Genomic DNA, 16,866 nt, shown 5'->3' with positions numbered 1-16,866 from the left:
TCCCACCCCCCCTGGGGCTCACCGCCATGAGCTTGGGGGCCATTTCCAGATGTGATTGCATCACTGCAGCAGGCTGCTTTTTGCTTTCGCTCAAAAACAGGGTTTAAGCCGCCACGTATATAAAGAAATCCCTGTTATAATTATCTTCCTGGCACTGTCATTTGTCTAAGCCCTTAGAAGAGGGCTTAGCTTCAGGCTACAGTGAAGAGCACTAAGCAATTGCCACGTTGTCAGTTAGAAAAGACGTGGTTTCTTTTCTCTTCTTTTTTTTTACCCTAAAATTTTTTCCAGATGTCTGTTTTTTTTTTTTCCTTAGAAGAAGTACCAGCAGCTGTACGATTTCAATGCGAGCCGTGACTAATCCAACCCAGAGAGCATTCAACGAGAGCATTCAACTCCTCAGGGTGCAAATCAAGTAAATGAAACTTTGGCTTAGGGGACGTGTGACCTCTGGGCCAAACTGGACCTACGAGTGGCATTGAGCTGCATGTGGGAGCTATGGACACTTGTGGTGGGAGGAGAAGATGCTCCAGATGCCACAGGTGGTTGGCTGCGTTGGAAGGACCCAAGGGGTCTTAGACACCACCACAAAGCTGGCCTCCACATGGACCCAAGAGCATCACGTGGGGTATTTATGGATGTCCCTGTGAGTGATATCGACATCCACATATCAGCACCCAGGGATGGCTTTTGAGTGATGTGTAGCCAAGTAAAGAAGTGGGTGAAGAAGACTTTCTTCTCTTATTCTTTGCCACCAGCCTCCTGAGCTGCCTGATCACAGAGATTGACCGTCTCCCTAGGAAGTGATGATGGTTTCTCACGGCCCCCTCCCTTATCTTTCCCCTCCCCTTTCCCTTTCTGTTTTGTTTACTTTTTGTTTCTTGTTGGCCATATGGATGTTTAGTCTTACATCTGTTTCTTTCACAGGCAGCCGAAGTGCTGCAAGGCCAGACGGGGAGTGAGCTGATAAAGAATCACAAATCACAACGTAACAGGAGTTCTACAGAGCAAGGAGCCAGCACAGCCCGGCAAGTTGTGACAGACCAGTTCCTATGCTGACATCTAAATCCTCAGCAACATCAGTGGGAAGAGTTAAGCAGTCAGATCAGTGCCTCAGCCCCTCTCAAAAATAGCGTGTAATCATGAGGAATGAACCCAAACCCCAGGCAGCCAAGACAAAACCACGATGTTGCATTTTGTTATGGTCTGGGGTGTCCTTCACCCAGCATCTGCAGACTGCTGGTGCCATGATGACTTGTCCTCAGTCCTGCTGGCTACATGAGCCACCATCTTTCCAGCAGCCCTTGGAGATCAACCTTGCATCGCCCTGGACAGGGTGAGGGTTGGTGCCACAAGTGGATCACAAGCTGCAAAGAGCTGGACTACCTGCAGTGCTCAGGACAGCCCTGTATATTATCATGGAGACACTATTCAGGGACGCCCAAATTCCAGCAATTTGACAGCCTCTCTTTTTGGCTGCAAGGAGAGAGGAGCTGGGTTTTCATCCTGAGCATAGAGAGGAATGGATGGGAAAAGTCAACTCCAAAGAGCTTTGCTGTCTGGCTGCCTCTGGCTGGGCAGCTGCTCCAGCTGAGTTATGATCCATAAGGTCAAAATACTTAGTGATGGCTGAAGAGACCATTGGGTTCAATTGACCAGCAATTTCGACTGTGGGTTTTGCTCAATCAGTCCAGATCTGCTGGACGATAAGCACAGCAGAGAGACCAATCTGCTGAGGGTCACATCTACCAGCCCAGCATTTCTCTGCCTACTTGGAGCATATTTCAGCCATGTCATAACTCTCCACATCCTCTGGATCATTCTTTCCTCTCCCTCCCCGCAAGGCAGTCCCAGATGGCAGCAGTGGTAGGAGAGAGGATGGAGAAGTGAGGACTCTCCTGCCTTCCTCTGCATCCCCCTGAGGATGGGAAACATGAACTCAGGGACTGAACTACCCCGTTGTGAAATAACAGCATTTAACATTTTAATTGCAGTAGGTCAGGGTGCTAGGAGGTGCACAAACCAAGCAGGGAGATGGTATTCCTCCCTGCTCCCCCCATGCTGTCAGTCCGAGAGAGCCAGAGAACTGACAAACTCATCGCAGAAGCGCAGGCAGCTGCTGTGACAATGACTCTGCTGGGAAGGTTGTGCTGGGGGCTGACCTGTCCCTGCCAGAGGCCCCCTTGAGCTCCAGCCCTGCTTGATTTCTCTGGTCTATCCTTCGGACCCAGGCAGTGCCTCAGCCCGTCTTTGGGGTGGGTGGGACTGCCCACTGGGGAGAGAGGGAGAGACCGATTTGGAAAGATAGCGAGGAGGAGGAGGAGGAGGAGAGGCAGCAGGAAACCCAGCCCACCCTTTGGCTTCCTCCTGCCTCCTTCTAAAACCTGCAGATTCCTCCAGCCCGTCCAAGCGCCTGAAGTTTCCTCAGCCCAGCTGCCAGGACTGCGAGGTATGGCCCGAGACTCCGTGTTTGCCTTTGCCGTGTTATTTCTCCCAGCATGGGGCTCCTGATAGCCCTGCTCGTGGGGGTCCCTGTCCGGGACCTGCTCTCCCAGCCCATGGGGTGCGTCCAGTGCTTGGCAATGCATCACTCGGGGTCCCACGGCATCCACCTCCCCACCCCGGGTGATGCATTTAGTGACCTCTCCTGACTTCATCTCTTTCTCCTCTTTGCAGCATCTCCGCTCCTAAACTGAGTCTGTTACTGTGTTTCCCTGCCAGCTTACCAGCTTTAACACTTTGGGTGACATCTGACTGTAAAGCTTTAACTTGCCTTAATTTTTCTCTCTCCTCCATTTTTCCCCTCCGGGGTTTTCAGTTGTGGGGTATTTCCTTTAGCGAGATGTGTGAGACCAAGGTCTGGGCCACATCAAACCAACCTGCAGAGCAAATCAGATCTAGTTACAAGACCAGTCCCAATTACACCCAGCCTGAGGTGCGTTGGCAGTGATGTTTTACTCACCAGAATATCTAAAGGAAGAACAAAAGAGCTGTCGAATTGATCTCAGCTTCTTCTTTTTCTGTCAGTACAGCCGCTCTTATTTATCCTAAAAAAAAAAAAAAAAAAAAGACACTCGCCTTTTTGTTCCAAGCAGACTTTGAAAACCATTTCAAGTCCTGCTGCCCTGGTTTGCCTGAACTCCAGCTGATCAACCGTTAGACAGACAGAGGTTGCAGGAGAGGAGGAACAAAGCTCTTTTGATTTGTTTTTTTTTTTAAGTTTTTAAGATCTTGGGCTCAGTCAGGCACAATCTTAGGTCCACGCAGAAGAGACGAGGGCTTGTTTCCTTTAAAGGCAGCCGCTGTCCTTCCCGTCCCGGTGACGTGCGTGGCAATCTAACTCTGCTCTTTGTGTCCCTCCTCTAAGAAAGCTCCACTCTGTTGCATCCAGCCAAGAAAAGGAAACTTTAACACGATGGGGGCTGAATTCCCACCCAAACCAAAAGGCAACACTTTCAAGTTGGAGTGAAATCGGGGGCTCCGGGAAGGTCACCGGTGCTTCCAGCGCTCAGTTACTACCAACTTGAAACAGCCCAAAAACTCAGCAGCCCTCCAAAGGACAGAAGCAAACCGCAGCCGTTTGTTAGGGTCGATCAGGCGAGTTTTAAGTGGAAATAAAAGGCTGTCGCGTTGTGCGCAGCAGTGAAAGCCAAGCTATTGTCTGCCACATAGGCAGGAGCAGGGATGCGGGCGGTGTTGGGAGGGGGAAGAGGAGAAATAAACTTTTCAAACTTTTTTTCAAGCCCCTCCTTCCACAACCCTCTGCTCTTCCATGACTCAGCCCCAGAGGAATGTCGGCTCCCATGGAAACCCTTTCTGGGTCCTCTGGTCGGAGGGATGTCGGGGCTGTTATCGCGGCTGTGGCAGGGCGAGCCGAGGGAATGCTTTGAAGATGGTTTGCATTTCTGCACAATATTTAGCGGGCAGTTTCTTCTCTCTCTCTCCTTGGTGGAGCTGCCCGAGATCAGCTTGCTGTATTCCCCGGGAGCCAGAGGGACCGCTTGCACCTGGCACAGAGCTATCCGCGCTGCTTTTGGCACTGCCCCATGTCCAGTCCAAACAAAAGAAAAAAGCTCCGCAGGACAGCAAACTGCTTGCATCGCCTGCCCTTCCAACAGAGGTCTGCCAGGGGCTCAGCTAGGCACTGCTGCTGGCAGCCCAGGTCTCATCCGAGCACTTTTCTTGGTACTAATTTAATTGTTTCCCATTATGGATGCAATTTGCAACCTAGACAAACAACGACAGCTTCAAGCCAGCACTCAATTATAGTGGCATATGGGCTCTTGCCCATCTATCAATAAGCCCTGTAAGATCTGGAGCACTTCTAAGTGCAATCAGAGCTGCTCAGCTAACTCCCTGCAGAGGGGAATGGGTTAATACAGCGCGCGGGTGTAGACGTGTCTTTAGTGACTCTGCATGGACAGATGTGGTAGATAGATTTTTTTTTTTTTTCCTGTGTTTTACTGGGAGTATGTAAGTGTGTGCATGAGCTAAAGGGAATTTCACATCCATCTAAACTAGCTTGGCTTTCTGAGCCTGCACACTGCGTGCGAGGGGACTGTGCAGGTGGCAGGAGCCAGGCTGGCTTCTCCCCAGCCCTCCGCTCCTGCCCCGCTCCCCTGGACCCAGTGCAGCTGCAGCACATCCAGAGAGCCGGCACCCCAAGCAGCACAGCCCGGACATGCAGGGACCTGTTCAGCAGGGAGCTTTATGGGGACATCATGAAAACAACTCTGATTTCAAACCGAATGTTAGCCCGGGAGTGGCTGGCTGAGTAAAGCTCAGAGGGTCTTGCTTGCATGGCCAGGTCAGGGCCAGACAGTGGGGTCACAGCCCTCACGTTGCATCTCTGTGGTGGCCACACTTGGTCACCCATCTGCATCTTGAACACTATGGCCCACGGTGGGGTTTGTAGTTGGAAGATTTTTCTGGGCTGGTCCTACTTTTACGTCCAGTGTGAGTGCTGGGGCATGTCAGACCCTGCAGAGCCTTGGAAGAGCAGTGAGCAGATGGAGGGTGGGCACAGCAAACCCTGCTGCTGGGGCTGGCTGCCTCCCACGTGGCCGGGCTGGGGTGCAGGTGGGGAGCCGAGACATGGGAGAGTTTTTGCCCACGATTACCGCTTCCTGCTCTCAGCTGCTGGCAATGGGAGGTGGCAGCGGCGCCCCTCGACCAGGTTAGCGATGGAGGCAGCCGGGGTTATCCCAGTGTGCCTCAGGGAGGAGCTGTCAGAGGCCAGGCAGAGACTCCTCCCTGCGCTAACGTTGGCATCCCAAAGGGCTTATGCAACCCGGCCAGGGCCAGCGCCACATGGGCCACACTTCCACCATCCACGGAGCCTCCTCTGGAGGCTGCACCCGCCTGGCCCTTGTCCTCCCCCAAGCCCGCAAAGGGCCCCCGGGCTGGGCGGGAGGACACAAGAGGGACCGAAGAGAGCTCAGTGGCCCAAAACTCTCCTCTGTGCATCGACTGTGGGGTATTTTTACCTAGCAGGAGAAACTCATGATGGTGCCTACAGGATTACGGGGAGGGAGGTACAGAGGTTTGCGGAGTAAGCCTGCTTGAATTTATGGAGGTGCTGAGGGTCAGTCCTCAGACCTCTCTACACCCCATGGCTGCAAAATGCAACGAGCAGCCGGCACTGAGGGATGGCCTGGGCCGCACTAGAAAGGGAGCCATGAGATTGTGTTTACACAGCAACTGGGAGCTGAAGTCCCCGCTCAGGATGCAAATAGGGTCAAGTGTCAGAAAGGCAGCGCAGGCCATGGGTCCTGTAGCCCGTGGGTGCCAGGCACCCTGCTCCACCCTCAGCAGTCAGGAGGGCAGGCCTGCGGAGGGGATGGGCACTGCGGGGGCTTCTCTTATTGTATATTCAGCAGCGCTCTCTGTGCCCAGGATGCGCTGGTTTCCAGCGTGTCTTGCAAAGTGCTGGCTTCTGTTGATTCCTTTAGGATACAGGAGGGTGTAAGTCCCTGCTTGCTAAAATCTCCTTCCCAGCCCTGTTTTCCTCTGCCCAAAATCACCTCCTGCTGCCCTCTGCCCTGAGCGGGGCTCCTGCAGAGCGGTGCCAGGCATTCCCAGTGCAGGGCCCCTCGCAGGGATCCCCCCGAGCCCCTCTGGCTGGGGGATGGCTGCTGAGCTCATGGGATGGCCCAGCCAGCTCCAAAGAGCATCCTCTTGGACAGCAGGACCATGGTAGGTCCACAAGGAGGGACCTACCCTGCCATGACCTGCACCCGTGACTTGCACTGTGGGCCAGGCTCTTCTGCTGGAGCAGCTCTGTGTGCAGGGCTCCTGAGCCGCTATTTCAGGGCATTTGGTCACCAGGCATTCAGGAAAGACCATGCCTTTGTGAAACAGCCAGGGGCTCACAGAGCTGCAATGTGCTCTGTGCACAGGCTCTGCCTCCAGGAGGATGTTGTTTTTCAAATAAATTTGTTTTCCCATCTCCGGTGCGAGACAGCTCTGCACAGCTTGTTTGCTCAGACTCTTTCGTGCTCCTTCTTCCTCCAAACACAACACTGGAAGCTCTGACTGTCTGCTGGCTCCTAGCAAGTATGTAATTCCCTGACCCCAGCTTACTGCATGGCCAGACTTTGAAATTCAGGGTTTTTTTGAGGCTTGGGGAAATGATCTGAGAGGGCCTTGGTCTGAGGTTGGGTTCTTCTTAATGCCATCTTCCACATGTACATGCAGTGCCCTCTCCTCCAGGCTGGGCATTGCTGTGTTTCTGCCCAGCGAGCATCTCTGAACCTCAGAGCATCTTCCAAAGCAAACAAGCCCCTGGGGAGAAGCCCAGGAGAAGCCTTTACAAGCCAGGGGATGGCAGCAAGGGAGGAGATGGCCAGATTCAGCAGTAGTTTTCCACCTCCCCCCCTCCCCAACCATCCCTCCAGAAGCAAAGAACCAGTGATCTCTCCTGGCAAATGCCAGGAGAGCTCTCAGCAGCCTCCAGAGCAAATAAAGGCGAGGGGAAGGGACGGCGTGTACCAAGCCGGAGAGGAGGGAGCTGCTCAGCTGCAGCCTCACCAGAGCAAATGGGCTCATCCATCCCCAGCCACAGCCCCTCTCCCCACAGGTCCTCCATCCCACCATGGCAGCCATCCCCATCACCCCATGCTACCAGCCCTCTGACATCCCCGGGAAGCTGCCCTCCATGCCCTGACACCTGTTCTGCACAGGCACCCAGGTCTGGGTGAGGCTCTGAGATTGGAAGGAGGATTTCAGCCTCTGCATGACCAAACCTTGCTAAATTAGGAAGCACAGCCCAGCCTGGCTGGTGCCCTGGCAGCACGGCGTTGGCACAGTTTTATACCCAGAGAGCTGCCGTGCACGGGGAGGAAGGGAAAGGATGCACAGGAAGATCAGATACCCATCCATGCTTGCTGGGAGAGAAGAAAACACCTTGTCCAGCACTTTCTGTCCCAGCCCAGCCCCAGGGAGCCGGTGGGCTGCGATGCCCCGGCCACGCAGGTGGAGCGGAAGGGAGGCAGCAGAAGCCTTGGCAGGGGGACAGTCCCCTGGCTGGCAGGAGACAAACAGGGGGTGTTCGCTCTGCCGGCGGGCGGAAGGGAGCGGGCAGCCCTCGCTGGCAGGAGTGGGGATGCCGCCGGCATATTAAGCTGCCAACTGAGCTCCTCTCTGCCCTCACACAGAGGGGCTCAATCCTGCCAAACAGGAACAAGGGGGGACAAGGACAGGGCGATTTCACCAGCTGCGCTCTCCTTCTGGCTCGCATCGCGGATGGTGTTAGCTGGGCTGCCTGGCTCGCTCGTCCCACGGAGTCCCTGCAACAGCCCAAATCGGGAGGGTGTAAAGGGCTCGTCCTCCTGGAGCTCATCTCCTGGCAGGACACAACCCCAAAGCGTCCCAGATCCCTCAAACCCAGTTTGGGGACCCTCAGATCTGAGCAGCAAAGGGAAAAAATATAGCAGAGACCCTAACATTTGGGGGTGCCAGGGATGGGGGACTGGTCCCTGATACCCCTAGGGATGTCTGTGTCCATGTGGGAAGGTGTTTTGTACAGGATTTAATTCTCAAGTGCCCCATCTCACTGTCTCTCCGTTCTCTCTTCTTCCATTTTCATTTTTCCTCTGATTGACAAATAAAATGGTAAGAGAGTTTCATTGCTGTACCTGGGGCTCATATCAGGGGCTTTTAACATGAGAATGGGGGGTTTTGGTCTAAAAACACTCTTGTGAAGGACAAGGGAACTGCCATTTTGCCTGCAATTTTTCTAAAGGCATCCAGGAAAGCAACAGAAATCTAAACCCCCGCCATCCCATTTTGCAAAATCAAAAGAATTTGTCTTGGAAACATTACTTGGCTTAAGGTTTTAGCTGGAAAAGCCAGCATGTGGGTCTGTAATATTGAACAGACGAGGCAGGAAACAAAGAGGACGCCCTTTTCTCAGTGTTGGACTGCCAGCAGTGAGCTCAGCCGGGAGCCAGGCGGCACGCGGCGGCCTCCTTCCTCATCCTCCTTTTCCTCTCCTTTATTCAGGGTTTGCTGAAAGATGAGGGCCTGGATTTTTTTCCTTCTCTGCCTGGCAGGCAAAGCCCTGGCAGCTCCGGTAAGTACGGGAGACAAGGGAGCCTCTCTGCTGTCGGGGTTGTCCGTCCGATGTATCTGATGGGGATTTTCTTTTATAACAAATAAACCCCTGAGGGATGGGGGGCAGTGGGGGGAGAGGAAACCCAAGGGTGGCCCTGCCAGCTGCCCCGGTGGGTCATGCCCCTTGGGACCATCCTCCCCACCGACCCCGGCTCATGGTCCTTTTCCCCTGCAGCAGGAGGCTCTGCCCGATGAGACGGAGGTCATCGAAGACCCCACCACAGAGGTAGGTGACTCTGCTCCTCCTCATCATCCATCCCTTGCAGCACACACTGCCCTGGGAAGAGCGTCTCCAAAGCACAGGGGATCGGGGGCAATGAGGATGCTGCTCTGCCCACAGGGAACGGGGCCCAGCTCTTTTTGCACCCCTACCAGAAACACTGACCTCTTTTGCAGGAGCCTGTGGGGGCTAACCCTGTCCAGGTGGAGGTGGGAGAGTTCGAGGAACCCACAGAAGATGTAGAGGAGATTGTCGCAGAGAGTAAGTCACTTTTCCCCTGCCCTCCAGTGGGCAGACACCCCGTCCCTTCCCTCGATCAGGGAGCTTCAGCCACCCCGAACAGTGAGGGACTTCTTTGGAAAGGGCTGCAGCACAAGGACGATGCCAACCTAGATGCACACTTAAAAGCAAAAGAGGTACATGACCTCTTTCCTGCACAGGATTCTCCATAACCTCTTTTTGCAACAGAAAAGATGTTGTGTTGTGTGGCTACAGAAAGTAGCCCAGGATTAGCCCAAGTGCTAACATGGCCTTCTGGAGACCCTCACATCTTCCCAGTGCAGGGAGAGATGCTTGGGGCTGTCCCCGTTGAAGTGACAGTCTTCCCTCTGTGCTGAAATGCCCCACACAGCTCGTGTGAGGTGAGGATGGAGCAGGCTCTGACTTTGCTCCCTGTCCTCTCCCAGACCCCTGCCAGAACCACCACTGCAAGCACGGCAAGGTGTGCGAGGTGGATGACAACAACTCGCCCATGTGCGTGTGCCAGGACCCCGCCAGCTGCCCAGCCACCTCCGGCATCTTCGAGAAGGTGAGGGCAGAAGCTGCTTGATGGACCGGAGCAGGGAGGGACCTCACGTGGGACATTGCCAGAGACAGTGGGGAAGACAGAGTCGGGGTGGCAGGTCCCCCTTTGGCCTCAGCCAGTAGTGACCAAAGAGTCATTACCCACCACAGGAAACGTCTCATTTGGAGGCTCTCCCTGATGACCCTGCAGCAGGGCTGGGCTTCACTGTCCCTCACACAGCATCTCCCCATCCTGCACAGGTCTGTGGCACCGACAACAAGACCTATGACTCCTCCTGCCATTTCTTTGCCACCAAGTGCACCTTGGAGGGAACCAAGAAGGGACACAAGCTGCACCTGGACTACATTGGGCCTTGCAAATGTAAGTGGAGCCATTCCCTTAGACAAGGGCAACCCTACCCTGAGCATAGCCCCCTTGCCCATAGGCTGAGGCAGACCAAAGCTCCAGATAGATGCAGGGCTGAGGTGAGAGGGCACTGGGGCTGCATGTCCAGGCACTGTGCTGACCACCATGTATGGCTTCCAGTCATCCCTGCCTGCCTGGACACAGAGCTGACTGAGTTCCCCCTGCGCATGCGGGACTGGCTCAAGAACGTGCTGATCACCCTGTACGAGCGTGATGAGGACAACAACCTGCTGACTGAGAAGCAGAAGCTCAAGGTGAGGTGTTGGGGAGGGAGCCTGGGAGCTCACCTCACCAATGGAGCCCAGCACACATGGGGAGCCCATCCAGAATGACCTGTGGGCACCCCATGTAAAACCCCTCCTGGGGTCCCACCTTGCACCCCATTCCCCTGCTGACAAGGTCTCCCTGGCCTTTCCTACAACAGGTGAAGAAGATCCATGAGAACGAGAAGCGCCTGGAGGCTGGTGACCACACCGTGGAGCTGCTGGCCCGCGACTTTGAGAAGAACTACAACATGTACATCTTCCCTGTGCACTGGCAGTTTGGGCAGCTGGACCAGCACCCCATTGATGGGTGAGTGTTGGCAGAGTAAGACAGAGGCCCCTACCAGGACCCCTTCCTGCCTGAGGACCAGGGTGATTTGGTGGCAGAAGATGTCAAGGCTGGAGATGTCACACAAGTGGATCACTGATGGTAGAGGCACAGGCAAAGCCCTGTGGAGGGACAACCCCTGCACACATCTGGCAGGGGTTGGGGCAAACCAGGGTGGGGCAGAGGCAGTCCTACTTTCTGTGAACAGCTCTTCTGCAGAAAGAGGGGCCTCCCCCAGCCCCAGCTGCTCCCATCTCCCTCACGAGGAGTTTCTGTCTTCTCGGATTTACTGTCGTATGATAGTTCCCTAAAATATCTTAGTCCAAAGGCTCTGGGATAACTTCAACAGCTGAAACAGCAGCTGCTGGCTTAGCTGTGAGCTGGAGACGGGTGCGAGAGCGAGCACACACACAGACACAAGGGGTGGGGGCAGCTGGTGAGGACCCCCAGCTGCTGGCTATTTTGTGACTAGCAGAGCCAGTTGCAAGAGCAGACACCAGTCCTTCACCTTCATGACACTCAGTGACAGATACTGGGAGGGCACTGGGACAGCAGTCAAACCAGACGGAGAGCTGGGGCCAGCATCCTGCCCTGTGCTGCCCCCTGCACCTGGCAGAGCATCTCCCCTCCTGGGGAGGGTGGCTGGTGGTAATGGGCAGCAACGTGACCGTACGGTCACTTGGCAGTACCTGTCCCACACCGAGCTGGCCCCTCTCCGTGCCCCCCTCATCCCCATGGAGCACTGCACCACCCGCTTCTTCGAGGCTTGCGACCTGGACAACGACAAGTACATCGCCCTGGAGGAGTGGGCCAGCTGCTTCGGCATTAAGGAGCGTAAGTACTGAGTAGGGGAGGAATAGGGGTGGAGGGGACACCGAAAAGCACCCCCAAAGCCCCCACTCGGGATGAAGCAATGCAGTACAGCCGGTCCTGGGGAAGGAAAGCAGGGGAGAGCGGGGAGGGGGGATCGCAGAGCAGTGGGACCCTGGGAGCATCTGGGTGTGGGGCAGCATCCGCCTCCTAACCTCGTCTCTCTCTTTTCCTTCCACAGAGGACATAGACAAGGATCTTGTGATCTAAACCCCCAGCTTCCTCCTCTGCTGCCAAACTTTGTCTTGTTTTAACCTTCCCACTTCCTTTGGTTTTTAAAACGCTTTTGTTTTGTTTTTCCCTGGGAACAAGGTGCTAATATAGATCTAAACATATGTAGTAACGGTGCTAAGAGAAATAACAGTCCTCGTTGTAGCCTGATCTATTACCACTAGATTACTCACTCGGCTGTTTCCACATGCTCTTACCAGCCCTTGCTCTCTCTGACTGACCCTATTCCTCTCCTAAATATCTGCTCCGTCTCAGTATCCACTCTCGGATTGACTTCTCTTAACTTCTTACTAACAGCATGTTCTTGGACACATCAGCGTAGATGCAAAGACCTCCCAGCTGATTCACCGCCCCCAGTTACAGACCGCCAGTGAGGGAAGGCAGAGCCAGAGGATGTAGGAGGGTTGGGCTTTTCGAGCAGAGCAGCTGTGGGTGACATTGTGGTCACCCAGGTCATGGTAGGGAGGATGGAGAAGGGTGAGAAAGACATAGAGTGGCAGGATTTCGTTTTCCCCCTTTTTTTTTTTTCCATTCCCAGGGCTTGAATTTAACAATCATTGGGCACAAAAAAAAGGGCCAATCAAACAAACGAATAGGAAAGTGGACAAAAATTAAAACAAATAAAATGAAACGCATCCCATCCTGTAAAATCCCCTCGAAAAATAAAGGTTTGAAAGCGCTACGTGCTTTACCATTACTCAATGATTGTGCTGCTGTTGTGTTTTCTGTGCTGCAAAGGGAGACTGGGGGCGGCCGCCTGTTCCCCCGGGGTGCGTGTGGCTGACCTTGCTGTTGCGACTCTGTTGTAGCTGAGATAAAGCTCCAGGCTCTCCCCAAATCACAGTGCCCTTGAGCACTTCCCACCTCTGCCTTGGTCGTGCTTAAATTCCAGCCCTGCTCTCCCAGGGAAGCTATGGCAAGCTTGGAAGGGACGTTTCTGCACAGAAAGAGGCATGCTTGCCACACGCTCGAGGGAAAGACTGTAATATTTTTTCTTGTTGTGGATTTTGGGGTTTAAGGGATGGGCGGGAAGAAAGGGAGAAGGTGTTTGGATTTTTCTTTATAGAGAGGGTCCTGACAGGAGCGAAGGGATGGTTAAATCTCACAGGCTGAGAACTCTTTTTTTACCTCTGAATGTTCCCTGTGCCTTATATTATTAAATTCCTGCCACAGTGTGAGCAACCTGATGAGTCTCTGTAATAAAAAGATACTGATTTGAAACACTGACAATAAATGAGCTTGCAATGTTCCTCTGTTTTGTCCCATCCCGACGAGGGGGATTTGCACATGCATCTCCAACCCCACACATGCATTCAGGGTGTCACACAGGCACCCCAGCCCCAGGGAAAGGTCTGGGCCAAGGTAAGCCGAGGGGCTACTGCCAGTCACAGCCCGTCACCTCACTGTAAATGGGCTTGTTGGGGGACATCGGATGGGTAATGCACGGGCAGATGGGGCTGGAGCAGTGGAGGCAGACAGGGTCACTGCAGCAGCCAGCACAGACACCCGCACGGCTCTACAGCCCCTGCTTTCATGAGCAATAAAATCCCTGGGAAAGGCGAAAAGGCACAACAGTAGAAAATAAACACTGCCATTTGCACGGGCTAAAAATATCCACGTTGTCAGAGCTCTGGCTAAGCAGTGAGGTCCCCTGCTAACAGCCCCTTGCTGGATGCGCTCCGCTCCAGCCCCAGCCGCAGGGTCATGGGGTGGCTCCCATCGGGGACCGTCACTTTGCAGGTGTTTGCTAAGCTCTCCAGTGGGAGAGCTGGTGCCCTGAGGGACCAGGCGAAGGTTTTTCACCCCTGCCTTGAACCCCAGGTCTCATTCCACCCAGCCACACTGCTTTCCGGAGCCGTTAGCCAGGGGTGGGTTTCCCGATGGAGACACAACGAATGCCTCCGCTCTCGGAGGTTGCCACTGTGATTTGGCAGCCCTGGCACAGCGAGGGGCATCACTGCCCATGACCCCACCCGAGAGATCCAGCTGGCTGCAGCAGCCATCGGCTGCCGAACCACCTCCGGGCCAGGAGAGCTGGCGAGAGAGGATTTGGGTAGCGGGGAGGACAGCAAGACAGGTGAGGACCGGAGGAGATCAGCTGCCCTGTGCAAACCTGCTTTCCAGTCGCTCCCTCTCAGCCAGAAACTCCTGCTCCTCCGCCAAGACGCAGCCGCATTCCTTCCAGCTCCAGCCCTCCCCGCCAGCGTCGCCGGACAGACTCGGGCAGCTTTGCTCCCCTGCAAGGGAAGGCTTCCCAGCCCTCCTCTCCTCTGCCTGCCCCTCTTGTGCAGGAATCGGCTCTAAATCACAGCAAGCTCCACCAGGACAGCTGGTTATCACAGCTCAGGAAGGCGAAGGGACCCATCCCTAAGGCCACTTCCCATCCCAGGGGACAATACTCCGTTCCAGCAGTCTGGCAGAGCCCAAAGGACCCAACTCAGCACTATTACAAGTGCAGCTGTCCTGGCTTTAACTGAGCATCAAAGCGAGCTCAGGAGGTTGCAGCTGGGCCTCCCTTAACCCTTCAAAGGTCACAGCCTGAAGTATCAAGTTGCTGGGATTTCACTGCCTTGGAGCAAATGCCATGTGGGGTTACATCAGGACTTGAGGAATAAGCTGGCCTTTTTAAGCATTCAGACCTAGACGGTCAGCAAGGGTGGAACAGAACAGCCCTTTCCCTGTTAGAGCCAAAATCGAGCCTTCCAGTGCCTGCAGAGCAGTAAAGAAACTCGCCTGTACTTTCCAAGTGGAAATTCTCCCTGTGGTTAGTGCTGACTGAGGACACAGTTTGCAAACTCGAAAAAAAAAAAAGAAAATAGAAAAATAACGGAGAGCTCTGGATCCAAAACCAGCCTGACGCAAGCACAATCCGACCCGAGTGCTACAGCGTATTTGCAGGCAGAGGTGGTTAATTTTGCTGTAGCTATTCAGGGCAGCACCACAGAACAGTTCACTGAGCATTGTCCTGCCTGTATTCAGCAGAGAAAAGACGAGGAAGACAAAAAGATTCATGCAGAGATTAGTGCCTTTCTGTCTGTTTTCCTGACCGTTACTTTTATGAAAGAAGCTAACTGTGGCATACATGCTGCATTAAGGTTTGTGGCTTAAATATTCAAAACGCAGGTGATGCAAAAAAGGTGACAAGCCAGGATCACTGTGACTACGCCAGTCACACACCTGGAGACAGCCTGGACTCCAAGGCTCAACTTCTGCAAGGTGTAGCTGCTCCTGGAGACGCTTCTGCTTTAGCTAACAGTGCCACTGGAAACCCACTGGGTTAAATCCACCCTGAAGCATGTGTGGAGGCTGCTATTTCACACCTGCTCATGCCTCATTAGCTGAAATCAGTTCTGCAAAGGAAGATGGAGCCATATAAGCAAGGGCTTTGCAGCTGGCTCACGGCAGTGGGGTTGATGGAGTTACTATTTCCAGTGGTTTGTTGGAGTTACTGTTCCCAGCAGTCTGATATTTCTCACAGCAGCCCAAGCACACCCTGACTTGCTGCTGATGGGAGATCTCATCACCACCCGCTGGGTCTGGCACAGGGTGGGTCCCACAGCGCTTGGTGGGGACAGTGCCAGGACCACCTCCATCCCTCTGCCCTGCTCCGGCTTGTTGAGCAGCTCCTGAACCACCTACACCCACTGCGCAGCCTTCTTTTGCCTTAAACCAGCCTGTGATATTTCAAAGAGGGACAAACTCAGTAACAACAAGCCCTACCTCCAGTGAAGAGCCAACACCGGGGGAAAACATTTCAGGGGGTGCATGTCCCTGCTTCGGCCCACACGGAGAACAGGAGGGAGGCAGACACCCCCCCTCTAAGTTGTCAGAGGCACCTCCTCCTGCTTCACCCCCGGCCCGTCTCCACGCCCCGGCGGGCGGCAGCGGCGCGGCGCGGCCGGCGGGGGGAGCGGCAGGGCAAGGCACGGAGCGCGGTGCGCCGGGAGGGGGGCCCGGGGGTCCCCTGCCGGGAGCACGGGTTGGGAACGGCCCCGCTGGGGCAGGGGCTGCCCGGGCACAGGGCGAGAGGAGGGACCCGCTCCCGCGGGCGCATCTCCCAGCCCAGGGCTTTGCCCTTCGCACCGGAGCGGCTCAGCAGCAGCGAGAGGTGGCCTCGTAAAACGCAGCCCTGGTCCCCTTCGGGGCTACATCCTATCCCATATCAGGGTGCCCGAGCCCCCCCATCCTTTCTGGAGCAGGCACCACTTTTTAGTCTAAAGGACACACGGCTTAACCCATCCCAGGCTTTGTGTTTTGCTGATTAACCTGCCTCAGCACCGTTCCCTCTAATTTTTGAACCTAATGGCTAGTTTTAACTTGATTTGATGGGGCATAAAACCTCAAAGACATCACATTCCTCCAGGTAGCATTAAGACAGAGTGAGGACACACACAAACAGACAATTACTTTGCTGCACAGTGATGCTGAAGTCTAACAGGAGCTGGGGTACGTCTGCCTCCCAAATGCTCTGGTGCCAATGTAATTGCACAGTAGGTAATTATTTGTGCTGGGGACTATACAGTTTCTGCACTGGCCGTGGACAAGTCACATTATTTTCTATTTCATGGCCTACCACATAAATCATGGCCATTTCCCAATTAAGCCCACTTTCTGTCAGCCTCGATATTGTGCTCCCAAGAATCATAGAATCAGAGTTTTTGCGATTCTTGAGAAACGACTCGCTCCAGGACACATTTTTATGTGCATTCCCTACATTTTTCTTAATTTCATATTCCTTTTGATCACTGCTTCAGTTAGACGCAAGAAACGATACAAGTCTCTTGTTATTTCTTGCCCAAACACCTCGCTGATCATCTTTACTGCCTGGGTTCTGGAGGCTTCGCTGCCATCAGCTACAGGGCCGAAATTCCCCGTACGCAAGCCTGACCACAGCACGATGACAGCTGTCTGCGGCCTGCCGAGGGCAGCCACAGCACGATGGTCATGGCCAGTGGGACAATCCCAGGTCCCTGGGCCTGTGCCAGCCACTCGTAGGACATTTCACAGCCAGAAGGACTGTAAAAACAACACAGGACTCCCTAGAATGAGCATCCAGTGCTGACCAGCCACATAGTGCATTCCCTCATGTGAAATGAGGGGTCTCCTGGAAACCGAAGGCTCCATCTACCCC

At 54.4% G+C, this 16,866-nt stretch overlaps 1 protein-coding gene across 1 annotated transcript; it reads left to right on the top strand.

The window, feature by feature from the left end:
• Nucleotides 1–2,298: 2,298 nt before the first annotated feature.
• Nucleotides 2,299–12,432, top strand: SPARC (secreted protein acidic and cysteine rich). The gene is made up of 10 exons (XM_068409546.1): nucleotides 2,299–2,449; nucleotides 8,503–8,572; nucleotides 8,789–8,839; nucleotides 9,010–9,094; nucleotides 9,520–9,641; nucleotides 9,878–9,998; nucleotides 10,164–10,297; nucleotides 10,468–10,618; nucleotides 11,322–11,468; nucleotides 11,686–12,432. Exons 2-10 carry the CDS (start codon nucleotides 8,516–8,518, stop codon nucleotides 11,712–11,714), a joined length of 897 nt encoding a protein of 298 aa, XP_068265647.1. The 5' UTR covers nucleotides 2,299–2,449; nucleotides 8,503–8,515; the 3' UTR covers nucleotides 11,715–12,432.
• Nucleotides 12,433–16,866: the final 4,434 nt, after the last annotated feature.

This window comes from Nyctibius grandis, chromosome 10 (assembly GCF_013368605.1).
Source record: "Nyctibius grandis isolate bNycGra1 chromosome 10, bNycGra1.pri, whole genome shotgun sequence".
Classification (NCBI taxonomy): domain Eukaryota; kingdom Metazoa; phylum Chordata; class Aves; order Nyctibiiformes; family Nyctibiidae; genus Nyctibius; species Nyctibius grandis.
Note: the sequence above shows the minus strand (reverse complement) of the source record. Positions and strands in the feature narration are given on the sequence as shown.

What these genes read in the sequence shown, in the direction of transcription:
- SPARC (XM_068409546.1), top strand. Translation starts at nt 8,516, where the DNA reads ATGAGGGCCTGGATTTTTTTCCTTCTCTGCCTGGCAGGCAAAGCCCTG. An exon ending in TCGAAGACCCCACCACAGAG is followed by an intron (nt 8,840 to 9,009) that starts GTAGGTGACTCT and finishes CCTCTTTTGCAG; the next exon opens with GAGCCTGTGGGGGCTAACCC. An exon ending in AGAGGAGATTGTCGCAGAGA is followed by an intron (nt 9,095 to 9,519) that starts GTAAGTCACTTT and finishes GTCCTCTCCCAG; the next exon opens with ACCCCTGCCAGAACCACCAC.